The sequence below is a fragment of the Alosa pseudoharengus genome, unplaced genomic scaffold, assembly GCF_046254945.1.
Source record: "Alosa pseudoharengus isolate Yale_2024_CS ecotype anadromous, Long Island Sound unplaced genomic scaffold, YU_APseudo_1.1 YU_APseudo_1.1_scf_11, whole genome shotgun sequence".
NCBI lineage: Eukaryota > Metazoa > Chordata > Actinopteri > Clupeiformes > Clupeidae > Alosa > Alosa pseudoharengus.
Window position 1 is genome coordinate 37,936,372 of NW_027468576.1, and position 20,844 is coordinate 37,957,215.

At 42.2% G+C, this 20,844-nt stretch overlaps 1 protein-coding gene across 1 annotated transcript; it reads right to left on the minus strand.

Annotated features, from left to right (window-relative positions):
* Positions 1-686: 686 nt before the first annotated feature.
* On the minus strand, positions 687-20,487 carry LOC143114013 (neuromedin-U receptor 1-like). The gene is made up of 5 exons (XM_076275475.1): positions 20,204-20,487; positions 15,591-15,701; positions 15,466-15,534; positions 12,760-13,676; positions 687-1,144 (listed from the first exon to the last, which is right to left on the minus strand). The coding sequence occupies exons 1-5, from the start codon at positions 20,485-20,487 to the stop codon at positions 687-689; spliced, it is 1,839 nt and encodes a 612-aa protein (XP_076131590.1).
* Positions 20,488-20,844: the final 357 nt, after the last annotated feature.

Below are 20,844 nucleotides of genomic sequence, written 5' to 3' on the forward strand. Positions count from 1 at the left end.
AAGTGAAGTTGCAGCCCTTAACTGATGTTGATGTTTACATATTTGTGTTTTAGCCTGATCCGCCACCCTCCACGTATCTAGTAATCACAAAGTCAGTAGTGTTTCGGCATCTGGGTTGCCAGCTCTGCTCTAGTTACCACATCTGCGGTGTACACCGCTCTACAGTATTTTGAAAGTGATTGTAGTACCAGTTTTGGCCAAAATCCTACATACGGTTCCTTTAATTTCTACTTTTTATCATTGTATGCTATTAATAAGTTAATCCATGCTGAAGTAGCGTGATGTTACCGGAGGCGATATTTGAGCAATGTCTTTCATAACGCTGTCATGCCTCCACTCCGCGTGAAGTGAAAAAATGATTTCTGAGCAATCAATGTCAACCAATTCAGCACCTTCAGGGTGGACAGTGCCTTGTACGTGGGACGTAAGGAGCTTTTCGTAAGAAGACTCCTAAGGGACACGACTCTAAAGGTAAACAACTTTGCTACGGTTTACTTTTGGGTCTTCATAGCTCGCTAAGAGTGATCGTTAGCAGGAAATCGGCCCCTGGGCGATGTTGTTGTTTACCCTGGTGAGGGTGTTGTTGTTGTCTACTCTGGTGAGGGCATTGCTGTTGTCTACCCTGGTGAGGGCTTGTTGTTGTCTACCCTGGCGAGGGCATTGGTGTTTTATTGGCCAAGGCCTGATCAGGCAAAGGTGGATTCATTGGTGTTGTCTACCCTGGCGAGGGCATTGGTGTTGTCTACCCTGGCGAGGGCGATGGTGTTGTCTACCCTGGTGAGGGCGAGGGCGATGGTGTTGTCTACCCTGGCGAGGGCGATGGTGTTGCACTGTGGGCCGTCACTGAGAGTGCTCCGCAGGGTGAGTCGGGTCATGCTGAGTGACTGCTTCCTGCCGGGCACGGGCCGCTGCGAGCGCCGCCGCTGACACACCACTTCCTTGAACATCTGGCGGAAGCGGCTGGACATGAGGTTGTAGAGGACGGGGTTGATGGCAGAGCTGAGATAGAAGAAGACGCCGGAGACGACGTGCACATACTGGAAGATGTTCAGCTGGTCGCTCGTCCAGTGGTCGATGAAGCTCCACATGAGCCGGTCAGTGTGGAATGGAGCCCAGCAGATCCCAAACACCACCACCAGGACAACTGTAAACATAAACAACAGGACAACTGTAAACCAGAGGCTTCATCTCTAAATTATTGCAGAAAAAATGGTCAAATACTACCATATTTACATTACTATTCCAACTAGTGTATGCTAGGAAGTGTTTGACTTCGTTGTTTGTCTGTTTGTTCAACAATAACTTTTTGCTGGTTGTCTATTGTCATTGTTTTGTTCTCATACATTGATCTGATGACATGATCCGTTTAAAACCCCATAGAAGCTTGGCTTCACTGGACTTTCGATGGCACTTCAGAATGGGCTGATCTAGACGTTTATATGACAAACGTTCCAAAATCGCCATTTCCAGGGAAGCCCAATGTCTCAGGGAGTGAATTGGGCAGTGGGATGGCCTGTACACCAAGCCTCTGTGTCAAGATTGGAGGAACCGTCAAAGGGGCTGAACTCTTTTTGATTGACAGCATTTACGTCACAATCAGAGAGAGTTTTCAAGTTCCGTCCATGCTTGTAAACATTGTTTCTTTCTTAACGTAAGAGCAAGGCAGAAAAACGTTCAAAATTGATTTAACTATAGTCACCGAAAAATATATTGAGTACAACCCCAAATCAGAAAAAGTTGTGACATGTAAAATGCAAATAAAAACAGAATGTGATAATCTGCCAATTTCGTAAATTCATATTTAGCTGCAAAAAGTATGCAGACAACATATCAAATGTTGAAAATGATCATGGAAAATAGATGTTAATTTTGAATTTGATATCAACATGTTTAAAAAAAAGTTGGGACGTTGCCAAGACAATGCTGGAAAAGTTGTGTAATGATAAAGAAAACAAAATGAGGAATATTTTACAACTAATTAAGGTAACTGGCAACATGATCATGATTTGGTATGAAAAAAAGCATTCCAAAAAAACAGTCTCTTAGAAGTAAAGAGATGTTCTTCACTCTGTGTAAACCTGTGTGGGCAAATGATGAAACAATATAATTATAATGTCATCAAAAGAAAAGGGAGTCCAAGGCACTCTTCTTCAAAAAGTTATAAAAAGCCTTTATTTAAACATGGCTATTTTTTAAGTTAAAAAACATGATCTGGGCAGACACCCACAGGGTGTCAGGGTGAAGAAGAAGGCTCTGTGCCGCTACGTGTGGGTGTCTGCCCAGATTATGTTTTTTAACTTAAAAAACTCTTCTGGACTCTTCTATGGAGAACTACTGTTTAAATATGTGCTGAATTCATTTTAGCATTGTTCTCCTGAAATATTCAAGGTCTTCTCTGAAAAAGACATTGCCTGGATGGCAGTATATGTTGCTCAAAATCTGTGTACATCATTCAGAATTGATTGTGCCTTGCCAGATGTGCAAGATTCCCATAGGCACTAATGTACCTCCACACCGTCATATAAGCTGGGTTTTGAACTGAGCACTACAACATCTTGGATAAGTTGAATAGTTGGATAGGTCCTCTCCTCTTTAGCCCAGAGGAGTCTATGATTTCCAAAAATAATGGCAAATGTTGATTGATCTCACCAAAGGACCTTTTTCCACATTACCCCAGTTTATTTTCATTATTTTTATTTCTGTATAACGTCTAAATACAATTTCCTCTTTTGCATGGTAAGGTTGAAGAAGAAGACTCTGTGCCGCTACGCGTGGGTGTCTGCCCAGATCATGTTTTTTAACTTAAAAAATAGCCATGTTTAAATAAAGGCTTTTTATAACTTTTTGAAGAAGAGTGCCTTGGACTCCCTTTTCTTTTGATGACATTTTGTGTTTTTTTCCCCACACCAAAGAGCACCTTCAAGATCTTTTTTCTACAATTCCTGAGCACTTTGGAGTTTTTCTTTATTTCAATATAATTATAATGCTTCTTAACATGACATTGTGAAGTATTTAGGGAATTCATAATTTACAGTACATTATATCATTAAAATATTCAGAGAATCTACAGAAATCTTTGCAAACAAGGGATAGAGCTGAAAAACAATATTGGATGGCCGTGTTCTTCTGGCCCTCAGATGGCACTGCATTAAAACCAGACCTGTTTCTGTAATGAAAATCATTGTATGGGCTCAGGAAAACTTTTCTATGAACACAGTTTGATATAGTGTTAATTTTGTCGCCTATTTTTAATTTAGTCTTAGTCTTAGTCTTGTGACAAAATGTCCTTTTTAGTCTTTGTCATATTTAGTCATTCAAATATCATTTTTGTTAGTCAAGTTTTAGTCGACTAAAAGTCTCGTCATTTTAGTCTAGTTTTAGTCAAAAGAAAACTAAAGGTATCTTAGTCTTAGTCAGTTTTAGTCAACACATTCTTTTTTTATAACAAATTATTTCTGATTACCATTTGAGTCAAATAGTGTTTTACACATCTCAATTTTCCAACAATATTGTGTGTCCACAGGGCTACTCGTCTGTTATAATTACTCATTCTGATTTTTTGTCAGTCAGTATGTTTACATGCACAGGTAAGTCGAGCTACAGTTATAGCTCGGCTGGGATTTGACCATAGACAGTAAAAGATTTGACTGGACCACTGTCATATTCGTAGACCAGTGTTTCTCAAAGTGTGGTCCGGGAATCACTGGTGGTCCGCAAACTATCCCAAGTGGTCCGCGAGCAGACGTGGTAAAATATAATATAGATGAGTTGTTTGCAATATTGAACCAACTTGTATGTAAAAACAGTTCTGCAACACTGTCTATGTAAGATATGCCAGTTTAAATCATACAGTATGAATCCACACAATAAGCAAAGTGCAAAGACAATAAGCAAGGTGGTTCAGTGAGTAGGCCTATAGTGTAGACTAATTATAGGCTACTGTTGAAGTAGGTCTAATCTTTTTTTTTTTAGCTAGGGTTAGTTAAGTGGTCCTGAAACTGAACAAGTTTGAGAAACACTGTCGTAGACCAAAGTATTAATGTTTTACTCCGCCTCGCTAGATGGCGATATGCGCCCAAACACAACACATTCCCCAAACAGACTCTCCATCTTAGCCATAGCTAACTTGCTAGCGAACTTTCCATATTAGCTTACTTGCTAGCAAACTTTGCATCATCAGTCTAACTAGTTAAATAGTTGAGATTACATGATGAACATTTTCGTATGGACATTCTGGGGGATGTTAATTTGTATGAGAGAAGCTTCAACTTCTGGGTATGTAGCATTGTGGCATAAAGCTTAGGTAGTTAGCTTGCTAACTCTGGCAGAAAATCTCCAGTGTTCTTGTTCCATGTAGTTTCGTGTTGCAGCCACAGGGTTGCAGCAACAGCACGTAGACTAGCCTACAGGAAAGCTGAACTCATTCGGAATATTTTGAAAACGTAACAGCTAGATATTCTGTCTTCTCATTTTGTAGACAAAAATGAAGAGAGATTTTATCTTAGTTTTTATTTCATGCAAAACATTTTAGTCTCGTCTTTTTTCGTCAACAATAATGCATCTTAAGATAGTCTTAGTCAGTGTTTCAGGACATTACTGCCGTCTCGTCATCGTCTCGTCTTAGTCATGAAAAAAAAGGTTGTTGACGAACATATTTCCTCTCGTCTCGTCTGACGAAATTAACACTAGTTTGATACTCAATTCACAAATGTTAGCACAAACCTTACCATGCAAAAGAGGAAATTGTATTTAGACGTTATACAGAAATAAAAATAATGAAAATAAACTGGGGTAATGTGGAAAAAGGTCCTTTGGTGAGATCAATCAACATTTGCCATTATTTTTGGAAATCATAGACTCCTCTGGGCTAAAGAGGAGAGGACCTATCCAACTATTCAACTTATCCAAGATGTTGTAGTGCTCAGTTCAAAACCCAGCTTATATGACGGTGTGGAGGTACATTAGTGCCTATGGGAATCTTGCACATCTGGCAAGGCACAATCAATTCTGAATGATGTACACAGATTTTGAGCAACATATACTGCCATCCAGGCAATGTCTTTTTCAGAGAAGACCTTGAATATTTCAGGAGAACAATGCTAAAATGAATTCAGCACATATTTAAACAGTAGTTCTCCATAGAAGAGTCCAGGTGACCAATGGCCTGTCTGCAGTCCATACCTGTCAAATTAGGTGCATCATGGAATGCAAAACATGATTAAGAATACTTCATACTGTTGAGCAACTGAAATCCTATATCGGGCAGGAATGGGACAACATTTCATTCTCAAAACTCTAGCAACTGGTTTCATCAGTTCCTAAACATATGCAGAATGTTAAGTATAAGTATATATACTCTTTTGATCCCGTGAGGGAAATTTGGTCTCTGCATTTATCCCAATCCGTGAATTAGTGAAACACACTCAGCACACAGTGTGGTGAAGCACACACTAATCCCGGAGCAGTGAGCTGCCTGCAACAACAGCGGCGCTCGGGGAGCAGTGAGGGGTTAGGTGCCTTGCTCAAGGGCACTTCAGCCGTGCCTACTGGTCGGGGTTCAAACCGGTAACCCTCCGGTTACAAGTCCGAAGCGCTAACCAGTAGGCCACAGCTGCCTGAATGTTGTTAAATGAAGAGGTGAACAGCATGGTAAACATGCCCCAGTCCCAACTATTTTTTAAAAAATGTTGCTGGCATCATATTCAAAATGAACATATATTTTCCATGAAATAGTCAAAATTTCCATTTTCAACACTTGTTGTCTATGTCCTTTTTCCAGTTAAGTATGTGTTTACGAGATTTATATATTATCACATTCTGTTTTTAATTGCATTTTACACAATGTCCCAACTTTTTCTGATTTGGGGTTGTATCTTTACTCAATCAAAACAACACAAGTGCACTTTTATTGATATTAGCCTACCTTAAATGCAATTAAATAACATGAATTTGAATAATGACTTTGAAAACATAATATTTTCAAAAATGGATTTATACAGTGTTTTGGAAAAGAGCTCTTCATTTATTAGTTATTAGTGAAGATCTAGTTGGCAACAATACCGCTTCTTGTACAACTTTTCATACAGTAGTTAAATACATTTGTAGAAAAGGCTACGTGCGGAGCCAGGTGTGTTTGAACCTGCCGCTGTTCTGAATGTAATTAGTGTCTACACGGACCAGGTGTGTTTGAACCTGCCGCTATTGTTAATGTAATTAGTGTCTACACTGACCAGGTGTGTTTGAACCTGCCGCTATTGTTAAGGTAATTAGTGTCTACACTGACCAGGTGTGTTTGAACCTGCCGCTGTTCTGAATGTAATTAGTGTCTACACGGACCCGGTTGTGTGTTGCACTAGTGAATCAGCACGGTACGATAAAGAAGGATTTGTGTTAAACTTGATATTATTGAGCAAACAAGATATTCAGTGTCGTAGTGAACAGTTACAACACAGGGCAATTCCATGGAAAATTACATTTTTTGTAACATCCATAACGCTAATAAAATGTGATGGTATGGTATGATGTGAATTATTACATGAAATTTGAGCATTTGCTATTTTTGGCTGAAGAATGTACATGAGAACAAATGCACAAAAAATGAATGTTATCATTCAAATCATACAAATGCCAAGGCATTTCACTGGCGTTATGGATGTGACAAAAAGTCCATTTTCCGTGGAATTGCCCCACAGTTAAATAAATGGAAATAAATGAGTGTACAGGAAGAGCCTTTTGCGCACCTAGTCTATAGTCAGATAAAATAAATATATGGTCTGACTAACTGCATTTACTGTTGTCTAACATATTGGTCATTGTTATACTAACCACGTTCACTGTGAAGAAACAAATCTAAAGCAAATGTGTCTGTGGGGAAAGGTTAGACTGTTGGACACAGCCTGAGGAATTCGTTCTATCAGAGATTTTCTGCCAGAGACTAGAGGTTGTGGAAAACAACACAGACAGTCTCAACAGGACTGAACGTTTGTCATCTCAAGGGGTAGGAATGTTATTATCGGACACGTGGACTGTCTTTTTTATTTTCCATCAGTCTGTTTTGTGTCATCTCGGGGGCTAAGAAATGTTAAATGACACAAAGACTCCGTTCCTCTCCTCTGGTTTACGACTAGTCTGTATCTTGCCTGTGGAATGGCAGCACCAGGCTACTGAGCTTTGTTTGCTGGCTGCCAACTGAGGTGCAGGGAGAGAACGAGAAGGAAATAAATGATAGATAGATAGATAGATAGATAGATACTTTATTGATCCCCAAGAGGATCATCATCAAAGATATGGGACACGGGCTAACTCCTGACCAACAACAAGCCTTTGCTGTTTCCAGCACATTGTCCTGCTGTCTCTGCAAGCTATTCCAAGTGGTCCGTGGGCAGACGTGGTAAAATATAAATTAGTTGTTTGCAATATTGAACCAACTTGTATGTAAATCCAAACAGTTCTGCAACACTGTCTATGTAACCTATGCCAGTTTAAATCATATGAATCCTCTGACACAATAAGCAAGGTGCCAAGACAATAAGCAAGGTTGTTCAGTGAGTATGCCTATTGTGTAATAATACACAATGTTAATAGGTGTAGCTAAAAAAAAAACAGTAGACCTACTTCAACAGTATATTATATACTGTTGTACGTGCCGTGCCGTGCTGTTGTCTCGCCTGCTACTAGGGGGCTCAGGCTGGCTGAGGTGGGGCTTAAAGGAGAAGTTCGGTGTGAAATTGACCTTAGCTGTACTGAAAGATGTTGCCGAGTACTCACATGTGTCCAATAGGCACCTTCGCTCACCCCCTAGCATTCCAAATTACGCCGTTTTTAGCCGAGTAGCTGTGGGGGCATAGCGTAGCCTATGCAACTAAATCGCTATTTTTACACCATTAAAAAGGTTCCAAGTAACTCCACACTGCATTGGTAGACTTCTGAGGGTTTTGGAACCCTTTTAATTGTGTAAAAATAGTGATTTAGCTGCATAGGCTACGCTATGCCCCCCACAGCTACTTGGCTAAAAACGGCGTAATTCGGAATGCTAGGGGGTAAGCGAAGGTGCCTATTGGACACATGTAAGTACTCGGCAACATCTTTCAGTACAGCTAAGGTCAATTTCACACCGAACTTCTCCTTTAATGTGTGGATTACAGAACTGTGAACTCCATGAAAATAAACACAGTGAAAGGCCACATTCATCATGGTTTAAACAGAGGACTGACATTGTATTGGTATTCATCTACAGTCCTATGCCAGTGGTCCAATGTGGTTATTTAAATAAAATCTTCTTATTTATTAGTATGTTAATACATTTGCTAAATATGAATGAGGTGATATTTAAATTCAATTGAATGTATTTTTATTATTAAGGCTATTTCAAAATAATTGAAATAGCCTTAAAAAGAGCCCAGAGCCGCATCTCTCAGCATGCGAATGGACAAGCACTTAATATTAACATAAATGTGAAAATGTGTGTGTGTGCATACTTCACTGTGTCATAAGTCATGTGTGTGTGTGCTGGCCTGTGTGTGTGTGTGTGTATCTGTGTGTGTGTGTGTGTGTGTACGTGTGTGTGTGTATCTGTGTGTGTGTTTGTGCCTGTGTGTGTGTATGTACGTGTGTCTGTGTGTGTGTACGTGTGTCTGTGAGTGTGTGTGTTTGTGCCTGTGTGTGTGTGTGTGTGTATGTGTGTGTGTGCAACAAAAACCAACTTGATGGATGCTGAGGTGGATTACATGGCCCTGCCCTGATAGCGGCCTCAGGTTTCTTTATGCTGGATTACTGCCAGCCTTCCCCTGTGGATTCAGCCGACATGGCTGAGGTAAATAATTCAGTTGAACAGAAGTATGCAGTCAATCTTTTTTGTTCTTGGTTAGGCTATTGTCTGTAGCTACCTTGACTGTGCAGTCAAGAGGCAAAGTTCATCTCGCACAGATAATTAACGCCCCCAAGGGCCCAGCTGCCATGTAATTGGATTAAACTGTGGCAGCGTTACACAATCACAAACGCAAACAAACTCTCACAGACCCACTTCCCTGGCCGTCTGGGTAGAGTTGGATGGTCTATACCACGCTACCGAGGATGAGAACAGTATGGTGTAAAAGCAAGAGCATTAGACTCTAATTTGAAATGTTATAATTTAGTACAGTGTCGAACCAAAACATTATGAAATTTTCCATTTCTCTCAGCTTCTTGCTCGGACCCCACTCTCCATGGGATGTCTCGAATGAAAGATCTGGACTGCTAGAAATAATTTCATCACAACATGAAATTATGAGCTGAAAGCGTCACTTCAACATATGGTGGTTAAAAAAAAGGTACTGCTTTAACATCGGGCGGTTAAAAAAAAAAGCCATCGCTTCAACCTGGGGTGATTAAAAAAAAGTACCACTTCAAGAAATAAATTACATCAGATTCTAGTTCCAGTCAGGACTATTTGTGTTTGTGTCCATCCTCCCTTCCTCCTCTTCCTCCTCTTAATTAACTTTGTGAAGGAAACAAGGAAGGGACGATAGGAGAGAGGCAGAGATGAGAAATGAGACGTCATGCTCACTTACGCATGACTTTTAAGAGACGTCAATTACTGATGATGCGGTGCATCACCTCTTCGGCTAGAATAAACAGACCTTTTTGCACGCAAATTGCAAAGAATATGAACTTACATGCACCAAAGCTTAAAAAAATCATATGAACATGGAGTATTTCCACTTGACGACCCTGATTATGAGGTAATGTTTGATGGTTTTTGAGACATGAATATTTAAATACACGTGAACAAAAAAGGCATCACCTAAGTTTGCATGGTAGTTCATGATAACTTAAGCATATAAGCATTTTTTTGGTCTATACTTATTTATTGTCGCTACAAACTTGTTTGAAACCAAAAGTTGACAGACGTGGGAGGGAACTTTTGTAGCCTGGACCAATGATTGCAGAAATTAACGACTGAAAACGCTTCCACGCGGGATACATAGACAAATGAGACATCCTTGATGACGTCAAGCTTTGAACGTTTTCCGGGGCACAAGCTGGCGGACCGAGGACCGAGGAGAGAAGCCACATGCACATGCACCATATGAGTATCAACACACTAATAACTGTTAATTCAAATCTAGGACGGTAATATGGTGGAAAATCACCCACCGAGTGCCTCTTTGTGTGTGTGTGTGTGTGTGTGTGTCTATGTGTGTTTGGCACTGGGTCACTTCTTGACAATCACGTACTTGGACAGTTCTCCCTCTGACTCTCTCTCTCTCCTGTGGCCTAGACTTGTCCACTTAAGAGTGATTCATACCACTTAGCCTGTCATCTGCAATACTCTGATGACTCAGTTGTGAGGTGTGTGAAGGATGGGGAGGAGGCTGAGTATAGAGAACTGGTGAACAGCTTTGTGGCGTGGTGTGGAAACAACCACCTACTTTTAAATGTGGCCAAGACCAAAGAGATGATAGTAGACTTTAGGAGGGCTAGGACAAAGTTGAACACTGTCTCCATCATGGGGAAAGAGGTGGAAGTAGTGGAAAACTACAAATATCTGGGTTTACATCTGAATAACAAACTGGACTGGAGGTGCAACACTGAAGGGACAGAGCAGACTACACTTCTGGAGGAAGCTTACAGTAGGTCTTTTACTGTAACTCACTGACATGCTTACAGTAGGTCTTTTAACTCACTGACAAGCTTACAGTAGGTCTTTTAACTCAATGACATGCTTACAGTAGGTCTTTTAACTCACTGACATGCTTACAGTAGGTCTTTTAAACTCACTGACATGCTTACAGTAGGTCTTTTAACTCACTGACAAGCTTACAGTAGGTCTTTTAACTCACTGACATGCTTACAGTAGGTCTTTTAACTCACTGACAAGCTTACAGTAGGTCTTTTAACTCACTGACAAGCTTACAGTAGGTCTTTTAACTCACTGACAAGCTTACAGTAGGTCTTTTAACTCACTGACATGCGTTGAGTGCCAAAAACTTAATATTACGTTTTTAGCTTTTTTTTTTTAATTACAAAACTAGACACTCTAACACACCTATATGTGATTTTGGGAACTCTGTGATGAATGGAAATGAAATATATGACGATCGTGAAACTCATGAATACGCACAATCTGGACATTTTATCTGGACATTTTATCATAACTCGGTTGCCGCTTTGGGTCGAATCAGTGACACATGCACGTCAGGTCAAAACCAGGGCATTTTCGTGGGTCTATCACTAGGTGGCAGTCTCGCCAGGTCTCGCTGATCACTTCCTGGAAAGTTTACACAAGTAAGTAACAGGCAACACTTCATATTTCATGAAAGACGTTATATCTCCATTTCTAGCAAAAAACAGCGATTTTGATGAAAACTAACCACTGTTTAGCTTGGGATTTCTCAGGAACAGAGGCGTGTAGAAATACACGGTTTGCACCCACCGAGAGCTTAAAGTCTCACCTTTTAATCGAGCTATTGTATGTGTTCATAGCTATAACACAGAATATGCTGTGGCTGTACAAAAATCATCAACAATGGTCTAGATTGCTGGCACTCTAGGACAGTGTTTCTCAAAGTGTGGTCCGGGGATCACTGGTGGTCCGCAAGCTGACCCAAGTGGTCCGCGAGCAGACGTGGTAAAATATAATATAGATGAGTTGTTTGCAATATTGAACCAATTTATATGTCAATCCAAACAGTTCTGCAACACTGTCTATGTAAGATAAGCCAGTTTAAATCATATGAATCCTCTGACAAAATAGTGCAAAGACAATAAGCAAGGTGGTTCAGTGAGTAGGCCTATTGTGTAGGCTAATAGTAGGTCTAATCTTTTTTTTTTTTTTAGCTAGGTGGTCCGTGCATTTCTTTTTTATTGGCTAAGTGGGCCTTCGTCTGAAAAAGTTTGAGAAACCCTGCTCTAGGACAAAGCTCCCGAAAACAGCTTGGCATTCAATGAGTTAATGTGAGCAGCAGGATGTTGAACATGTTGTACCTGCTGTTTCTTTGCAGCCATCTGTTGGGGCACCAGTATCAGGGCAAATAACAACAAAAAACTCAACAAGTTGAGCTTTGTAAAAGAGCTCTGTAATTGGAAGTACACTTGAACCTCTAGAGTTAGTTGTTGAGAGAAGGATGTTGTAAAAGCTCCTTAACATTATGGACACCTCATATCCACTGAACGAACTACTGGTCAGACATCAGAGTGTTTTCAGCTGGAGGTTGCTTCAACTTTGTTGTAACAAGGACCGTTATAGAAAATCATTCCTGCCCACTGCCATAACTATTTACAACTCCCCTTTGTGCCGTGAGAGAAAAATGCTGAGAGACAATGCCGTTTACAACCTCTTCAACAGAGACTATATCCAATTGTTGCAATTGTTGCTGTAACACCATAATTTCCCTTTGGGAATGAATAAAGTACTCTATCTATCTTACCTTAAAGGGCGTTCTTTCAACGTGTCTTGGCAGGGACAGGTATCAAAGTCTCATGACCTCACCACAGGTGTGCCTCAGGGATCAGTATTAGGACCCTTGCTTTTCTCTATTTACACCACTTCCTTAGGTGAGACCATTCGCTCCCATGGATTTGACTATCACTGTTATGCAGACGACACTCAACTTTACCTGTCTTTCCCACCTGATGACTCTAGCGTTTCCCACTGGATTTCTGCATGCCTTAAGGATATATATATGTGTGTGTGTGTATGTGTCTGTGTGTGTGTGTGCATATGTGTGTGTGTGTGTGCGCATATATATGTGTGTGTGTGTGTGTGTGCGTGCTACTCACACAGCATCTTAGTGACCTGCCGTCGGCGTGCCCTCTGCTGCTGCGCGCGCGTGTGCATGGGCGTAGGTGAGCCGCTCCGGCGTCCGCGGCTGAACTTGTCCTCGAGCGCCTGCAGCATCTTCTCCCGGTGCAGCCGCAGCCCGATGAGCAGGTAGAGCACGCTGAGCGTCAGCATGGGCAGCAGGAAGAACAGCAGTGTGGTCACCTGGATCAGCAGGTTGTACACCCAGCGCGGATGCACCAGCGTGCAGATGGCCGACTCGGCGATGCCGGCGGCACCCGAGCCCGGCGGCAGCGTCAGGATGCCGTGCAGGCTGGTGTTGGGAACGGCGCACAGCACCGACGCCGACCAGATGCTGAGGATCACCCGCTTGGCGTGGGCACGCGTCACCACGTACTTGGCCCGCAGAGGGTGCACCACGGCGATGTAGCGCTCCACGCTGAGCGCCGTCACGTTGAGGATGGAGGCAAAGCAGACCGTCTCGAACAGGAAGGTCTTGAAGTAGCAGCCGCCCCTGCCCAGCAGGAAGGGGTAGTTCCTCCACATCTCGTACAGCTCCAGAGGCAGCCCCAGCAGCAGCACCAGCAGGTCCGACACGGCCAGGCTGAACAGGTAGTAGTTGGTGGGGGTGCGCATCACCCGGTTGCAGGTGATGACGATGCAGGTGATCACGTTGCCCAGGACGCCCACGAGGAAGATGGTCAGGTAGGCCACGCAGACGGGGAGGAAGTCCGCAGAGCGCCGTGGCCCCAGGTAGCGCTCCAGGTACTGGTCCAGGCTCAGGCACGCGTCGGGGACCACACCGCTGGCGTTCGCCCACTGGCTGCCGTTGCACATCAGCTCTGGAACACAACCCTGGAGGCCAGCCTCGCCAGTCGTCACGGCAACGGAGGAGCAGTTGGACTCAGGTGACATCCTGCAGTTTAGGAGAGGAGGGTTAAGAGTTAGTCCGACAGGAAACCAGACCATACAGACCATATATGGTCATGTAAATGTTGACTATCCAGTTCTGTCTCTCATTTAGAAGGGAATGTTTTGTATTCTTAGTGCAGAAACATGTTGTGCCTTCATATTGAGGGCAAAGTCATGAATTGTATAGTGACAATATGGTTATGGTATTCCATAATTGAATCCATCTAATCTGAAGTCATTGAGGGTGAAACCCTCGGGCTAGTTTCTTGTATGTCTTGTCCAGGGCTGAACGAGAACTCTGATGACAATCTCCATTGAAAAAAAATCGTTTAATCCACGACTAGGTTTAATGCACATACAGGAAACTGGCTCCTAATGTTAAGATTGTAAAGAGAACATACTGAAGATGTGTGCACAGACTAGAGGATGAGACTGAAGATGAAGATTTCAGCACAGACTCCAGGATGAGACTGAAATTGAAGATGTGTGCACAGACTCCAGGATGAGACTGAAATTGAAGATGTGTGCACAGACTAGAGAATGAGACTGAAGATGAAGATGAGGTACTGTAAATATGAAGGAGGAAAGTTTTCAAATCAAGGATCTAAGACTTTTTCATATTTATTGAATATTTGGTGTGACTGAGGCCCTTAACAGAGTGTCTTTCCTAGCTAAACAACCCATGTTTACATTTGGAAGCATTAAGACATTCTACATTCTCATATTCACAGCTCAGTTATTTAACTGTTAAGTTTATAAGTTTTTATAAAAGAAACTCCACTCATCAAAGCCATTTTGATATTGTGATTCCCCATCTCTAACAGTGTAATGATGGTCACTCTGATGTGCATATAGAGTGGATGCCCTCCTGCTGCTTGCGGATGAGTCATAGGAACAAGGTGAAGCAACAGTCTCCCATTATCATTCCTCACAGATGAAGCCGTCTGGGACTCAGAACTTGCATGTTGGCTTCTAATTTGGCCCTTGTTCACAAAGACAGGTCAAACTCATTTGTGTGGATTGTTTGAATTTGGGAAGAGACATCCAGTGAAGCTACTCTATGGAGGGATCAATCCAATTAGCACATGTACGCCTCCTCTCTTCAAGGTGCAGACGAGACGCCTGCAAAACCACTAAGCCAAAGTCATACCAATAACTTCTCTCATACAGTCTACCACAAGACGTAAACCAATTAGAAGAAGAGTTGTACATCAGTGAAGGCAATTATCCCACTTATTTGAACTGATGTTATGTGAGGATATATTGATTTTGTCAAGTTTCTAATCAGAATAATTTACCTGAGTGTGACAAAGATAACTTTACAGCCATGGCACAAATAGGAGCAAAGTGAAGACCTGATCCTGATATATTTTAAATATGTTGTACATGTTGACTGCAAACAGAACAAATGCCTGCTGTTTCAAACCATGAAAGTCAGATTTTGAGTCATGCAGATGTTGAAGCAATAAGTTAAATTAAACAAGCACTTTTAAACATCTCATCAATATAATGATATATTTACTTTTAAAAAATAAACAAACAAACAAACAAGAGCCACCAGAGTTCTGGCAAATTCTCTGGAAATGCAGCCGACCCACTAAAGTGATGTTTTCGAGAAAGCTGACTGTAGTCACTTTGCAGTGCACTGGGCTGAGAATGACTTTGTTTTGGCCGGATGGATGACTTATTTATGCTGCCCATGACTCGGATGCTAGAGCCCTATAGTTCAGACCTGACAAGCACGGCTGAAAGTGGCACAGGTCAGGAGAGAATAAGTCCAGAGGACCGCTTACCTGGCGGCGATTATTTCCTCGTCAACTTCCACCTCATTACACAGCTCTGTGGGCCACCTCTCACGCTCCCTGCAGGGGGTTCACATACGCTTCCTCTCCATCTGAGTGACAGCAATGGCTCGCACCCACACGCCGCTTCCACATCTCCGCTCACCGAGCCCTTCGAGCCGAGAGGAGCCTGGGTGAGGAGACGGCACTCCACGGCACAGCTGTCGTCAGTCTGAAGTCTAGATGCTCTGTGCAGAGAGGACACTCCACGCACAGCTGAAGTCTAGATGCTCTGTGCAGAGAGGACACTCCACGCACAGCTGAAGTCTAGATGCTCTGTGCAGAGAGGACACTCCATGCCACAGCTCGCTTAAGCCAGTCACAGATGTCCAGACCACACCCCCCCCACTTACACTCTCTCCCTCACTCCCTCCCTCCTGCCTTTTCCTACACTACTCCCTCACTCCCTCTCTCTCTCTCTCCCTCCTGCCTTTCCCTACACTACTCCCTCACTCCCTCTCTCTCTCTCTCCCTCCTGCCTTTCCCTACACTACTCCCTCACTCCCTCTCTCTCTCTCTCCCTCCTGCCTTTCCCTACACTACTCCCTCACTCCCTCTCTCTCTCCCTCCCTCCTGCCTTTCCCTACACTACTCCCTCACTCCCTCTCTCTCTCCCTCCCTCCTGCCTTTCCCTACACTACTCCCTCACTCCTTCTCTCCTCCCTTCCTCTCCTCCTTGTGCTCACCTTTCTCTTTTCTTCTCTTTTGTTCCCTTCTGGTCCTTCTGTTCTTTTTACTCTTGCTCTCTTGATCCGTAAGTCAATTTGGACAAAAGCATTCATAACCATCTCTCTCCCTCCCTCCCTCTCTCCCTTCTTCTGTATCAATCTCCATTTTGTCTTTCTTCTCCCTCTCCTCATCACTCTTTCTTTTTCTCTTTTGCTCTCTAACACACACATATACACACACACACACACACACACACAAACACACACAAACAAAATAATGTATAACTGATTATTCATTTGGGCTACATTACAGTAGTTATTTTTGTGTGTGTGCTGAACCGCATCCTGTGTGCGGTATCTCCACATGGCACAACTGATGCGCAGTGTGTGTGATACCAAGCGACATGCATTACAGCGGGAGGAGAGGGCAGTGTGTGTGCTACCAAGTGTGTGTGTGTGTTACGGAGGGAGGAGAGCGCAGTGTGTGTGATACCAAGTGTGTGTGTGTGTGTGTTACGGAGGGAGGAGAGCGCAGTGTGTGTGCTACCAAGTGGCATACTGTATGTTACAGAGGGAGGAGAGGGCAGTGTGTGTGCTACCGTGTGTGTGTGTGTGTTACGGGTTGAGGAGAGCGCAGTGTGTGTGCTACCAAGTGTGTGTGTGCTACCAAGTGGGAGGAGAGCGCAGTGTGTGTGCTACCAAGTGTGTGTGTGTGTTACGGGTTGAGGAGAGCGCAGTGTGTGTCCTACCAAGTGTGTGTGTGTTACGGAGGGAGGAGAGCGCAGTGTGTGTGCCACCAAGTGTGTGTGTGTGTGTTACGGGTTGAGGAGAGCGCAGTGTGTGTGCTACCAAGTGTGTGTCTGTGTGTTACGGGTTGAGGACCCTTTTTTAAAACCCTAACCACAACCATAATCCTAACCTTAACCCTAACCCCGAGCGGGGAACATAGGACCCGTGGAACATAGGACCCGGGGAACATAGGGATGACCCTGTTAGAACATGGCAAAAACTGCAGTTACATGGTCATAACACTGATACGTTGTAAACAGCATAGTTGTCTCGGGTTTATCGGTCAGTGGAACACATTGTGTGGTTTCTTCTAACGGTCAAAGAACTCCGAGACATGCATTGCCTGAGGGTCTCATTACGCAGATGATAGTGTGTTCTTGCCTGAGGGTCCCATTACACAGATGATAGTGTGTTGTTGTTCAATCTCTGTGACTGCAGACATGTTTGTGGCACTAGCGTGCTACCTTGTGTTTTAATGGTCTGCTGTGAGCTGTTTGTTTGTGTGTGTGTGTGTTTGTGTGTGTGTGAGCTCTCTGTTTGTGTGTGTGTGTGTGTGTATGTTTGTGTGTGTGTTTGCTTTCCTGCAGTCCCCCGTTCCATTTCAGAGATGTTCTTGCCTCTTCTATTCTGCTCTTTCTACTCGTGCCTTTTATTGATTCATGGGAAAGAGAAGTAGCAATTACACACCTTCCCAACCCTGGGATATGGTATGTTGGATAGAGCAGTTGTGAAATTATTTTTTTTTATCATTGGCGTGCATTCTTTTTTTAGAAACACAGACATTTATTATGTAATCTGTTAAATGTTAACTGGTGGTTTCAGTTATTTTCCAGGTAGCAGAGTATAGGAAGTTTGTTAAATGTCACACAGTGCCTCTGGTTATAGATGGAGTCTACGCCTGTGACACTGTCACTGCCATCATCTTCCACACACATGCACACACACACACACACACACACACACACACACACACACACACACACACACAGAGACACGCACAAATGTACACACACACACACACACGCACAAGAGAAACACACAAATACACACACATGCACAAACACACACACACACACACACACACACACACAGAGTACCTCTCACAGCAAAGGAAGACAAAAACACATATCCAATAACAACATCTATATTGTAAAAGCAGCAATTACCGCCCCTTCTGTTCAAACATTCTGAAACAACAATGTTTTTTAATACTTCAAAATAACATTTGATAAATGAACCTTACATTTTAGCCATAGGTGTGTAGATTTGAACAAAATCTGGTTTGGTTCTTACCGGGGCTTTTACTGTTTGAAATATCCCATTTTGTTTACCACGCTCGGAGTTCAGTGCTGGGCTGGTGGGTGCCTATTTCCACCCTTTCACACAGCACATCAACGGTTAGACCGAGAATTCTCATCGCAGTCAAAATTCCACTGGAGCTCCAAGTGGATTTGACACGCAGCCTTACAAGACTGTTTACAGCTCCTCCAGTCACGGTAAAATGTCATTTTTGGTATTTAGATACACTTATGGTGTGGGTGCTTGCGTGTCTTTAGGAATCCGCCGTCTTGGTTTGTATAGAAATGAATATTAAGTGACACATACATGTAAGAGGGCATAAATAGGGGACGGGCGGTAATAGGTGACGTTCCGATATAATGCTTTTTAAGGCACCTAAAGCATTTTACATTGAAGGGGAAACCACACTAACCAACACTGTTGTATTTAAATGATAAGTATATAAAGTATAGCATTCAAAGTGTTCCAATACTGTTAATAAACTGATCAAAATGCAGCAAAGAGGGGACATGCAGGCCAACATGCATGTGATATTTGGAGACAACTCCTCAAACATATATACATGTGATATTATGTGATATTTGGAGACAACTCCTCAAACATATATACATGTGATATTTGGAGACATCTCCTCAAACATATATACACATGTGATATTTGGAGACGTCTCCTCAAACATATATACATGTGATATTTGGAGACATCTCCTCAAACATGTGATATTTGGAGACAACTCCTCAAACATATATACATGTGATATTTGGAGATAACTCCTCAAACATACATACATGTGATATTGGGAGATAACTCCTCAAACATAAATGTGATATTTGGAGATAACTCCACAAACATACATTTGATATTTGGAGATAACTCCTCAAACATAAATGTGATATTTGGAGAAAACTCCTCAAACATATATACATGTGATGTTGGGAGATAACTCCTCAAACATAAATGTGATATTTGGAGATAACTCCTCAAACATGCATGTGATGTTGGGAGATAACTCCCCAAACATGTGATATTTGGAGATAACTCCTCAAACATGTGATATTTGGACAAGGCAGGCTCGTTTTTCTCTGAGGTAATCAAATTGAGTTGATAAAAAATGTAACAAAATCAAAAGTCTTCTTCTTGTATCTGGAGGGTCTACAGTTCATTCCACTACTCAGAATTCCTATCCACAAAACAGCATCACTTGGATCAGTTATACAGAAACATGACAAGCCTACACCAGGGAGAAAGGCTGTGTGTGTGTGTGTGTTTCTTTGTTTGTTTGTGTGTGTGTGTGTGTGACTGTCTGTTTGTGTGTGTTTAATCCTTAAAATCGTCAAGCCCATTATATGTGGAGAGTTCAAATATTGGTACAACATTAATGAAATGTATAGCATGTAGAGAAAAAATAATGATTGACACCAAATGCATACAAAAACAAGTTTATACTACCCTTAATGTCACACTTTTTGCACTTTTTTTTCAAATCTATGGCCTTGTAGAAAGTCAATGAGAATTCCGTACAAATGTTTAATGGTTCAGTCATATTGAGAACACGTTTGCCTTCCACCCTACAAAGTTTAGGTTGCCTATGAATCATACTTTTCATTATATTAACGCCTAAACATTGTTTACCAGACAATGTGATTTTCAAGCTGTAAAATTAAAGTAATTTCAAGGGCTGAAATAATATGAAGACATTGGATTTGAACAGAAATATTTTTACAGGCCTTGGTTTTAGAACCCATTCTTGATATAGACAAGGTTTGAATAAAATCTGAGACGGTGCAGCAACAACCTTATCTGATTGGACACGGAATGACCCATATGCTGTTATCTCCTCAAACATACATGTGATGTATTGGGATATCACCTCAAACATAAATTATATATGTTGTTATCTCCTCAAACATACACGTGATGTATTGGGATATAACCTCAAACATAAATGTGATGTGGGGTTATCTGCTTGACACTGCTTGATCAGTGAGCTGAGAGGAGTTCTCCATCTGTGAGAGTTGAGGTTCTCCATCAGTGAGAGCTGAGGTTCACCATCTGTGAGAGTTGAAAGGTGAGGTTCTCCATCTGTGAGAGTTGAAAGGTGAGGTTCTCCATCTGTGAGAGGTGAGAGGTAAGGTTCTCCATCTGTGAGAGGTAAGGTTTTCCATTTGTGAGAGGTGAGGTTCTCCATCTGTGAGAGGTGAGAGATAAGGTTCTCCATCTGTGAGAGGTGAGGTTCTTCATCTGAGAGAGATGAGGTTCTCCATCTGTGAGGGAGGAGATATCTATCTGTGTGGTAGGCTACTTACACTTTGGCAATCTTGGACAAAATGATGACTGTTTATAATATGCGGTGTATAATCTCCATTTTAAATGGTGACATTTAAAGAAGTAGTTTTAAAAGGTTACTGAGCTACCTAAGTTGAAATCATCCATGCACTGAAATGTTAAAGTAATATTGATTTTAATCTGCAAAAGGCTTCACATTTATACAGCACTTTTCTCATTTCTATATCCCCACTCCTCATTAATGTTCTGTGCCATTTGTGTTGGAGGCTCAACGGTGTTGAAAAGCTGT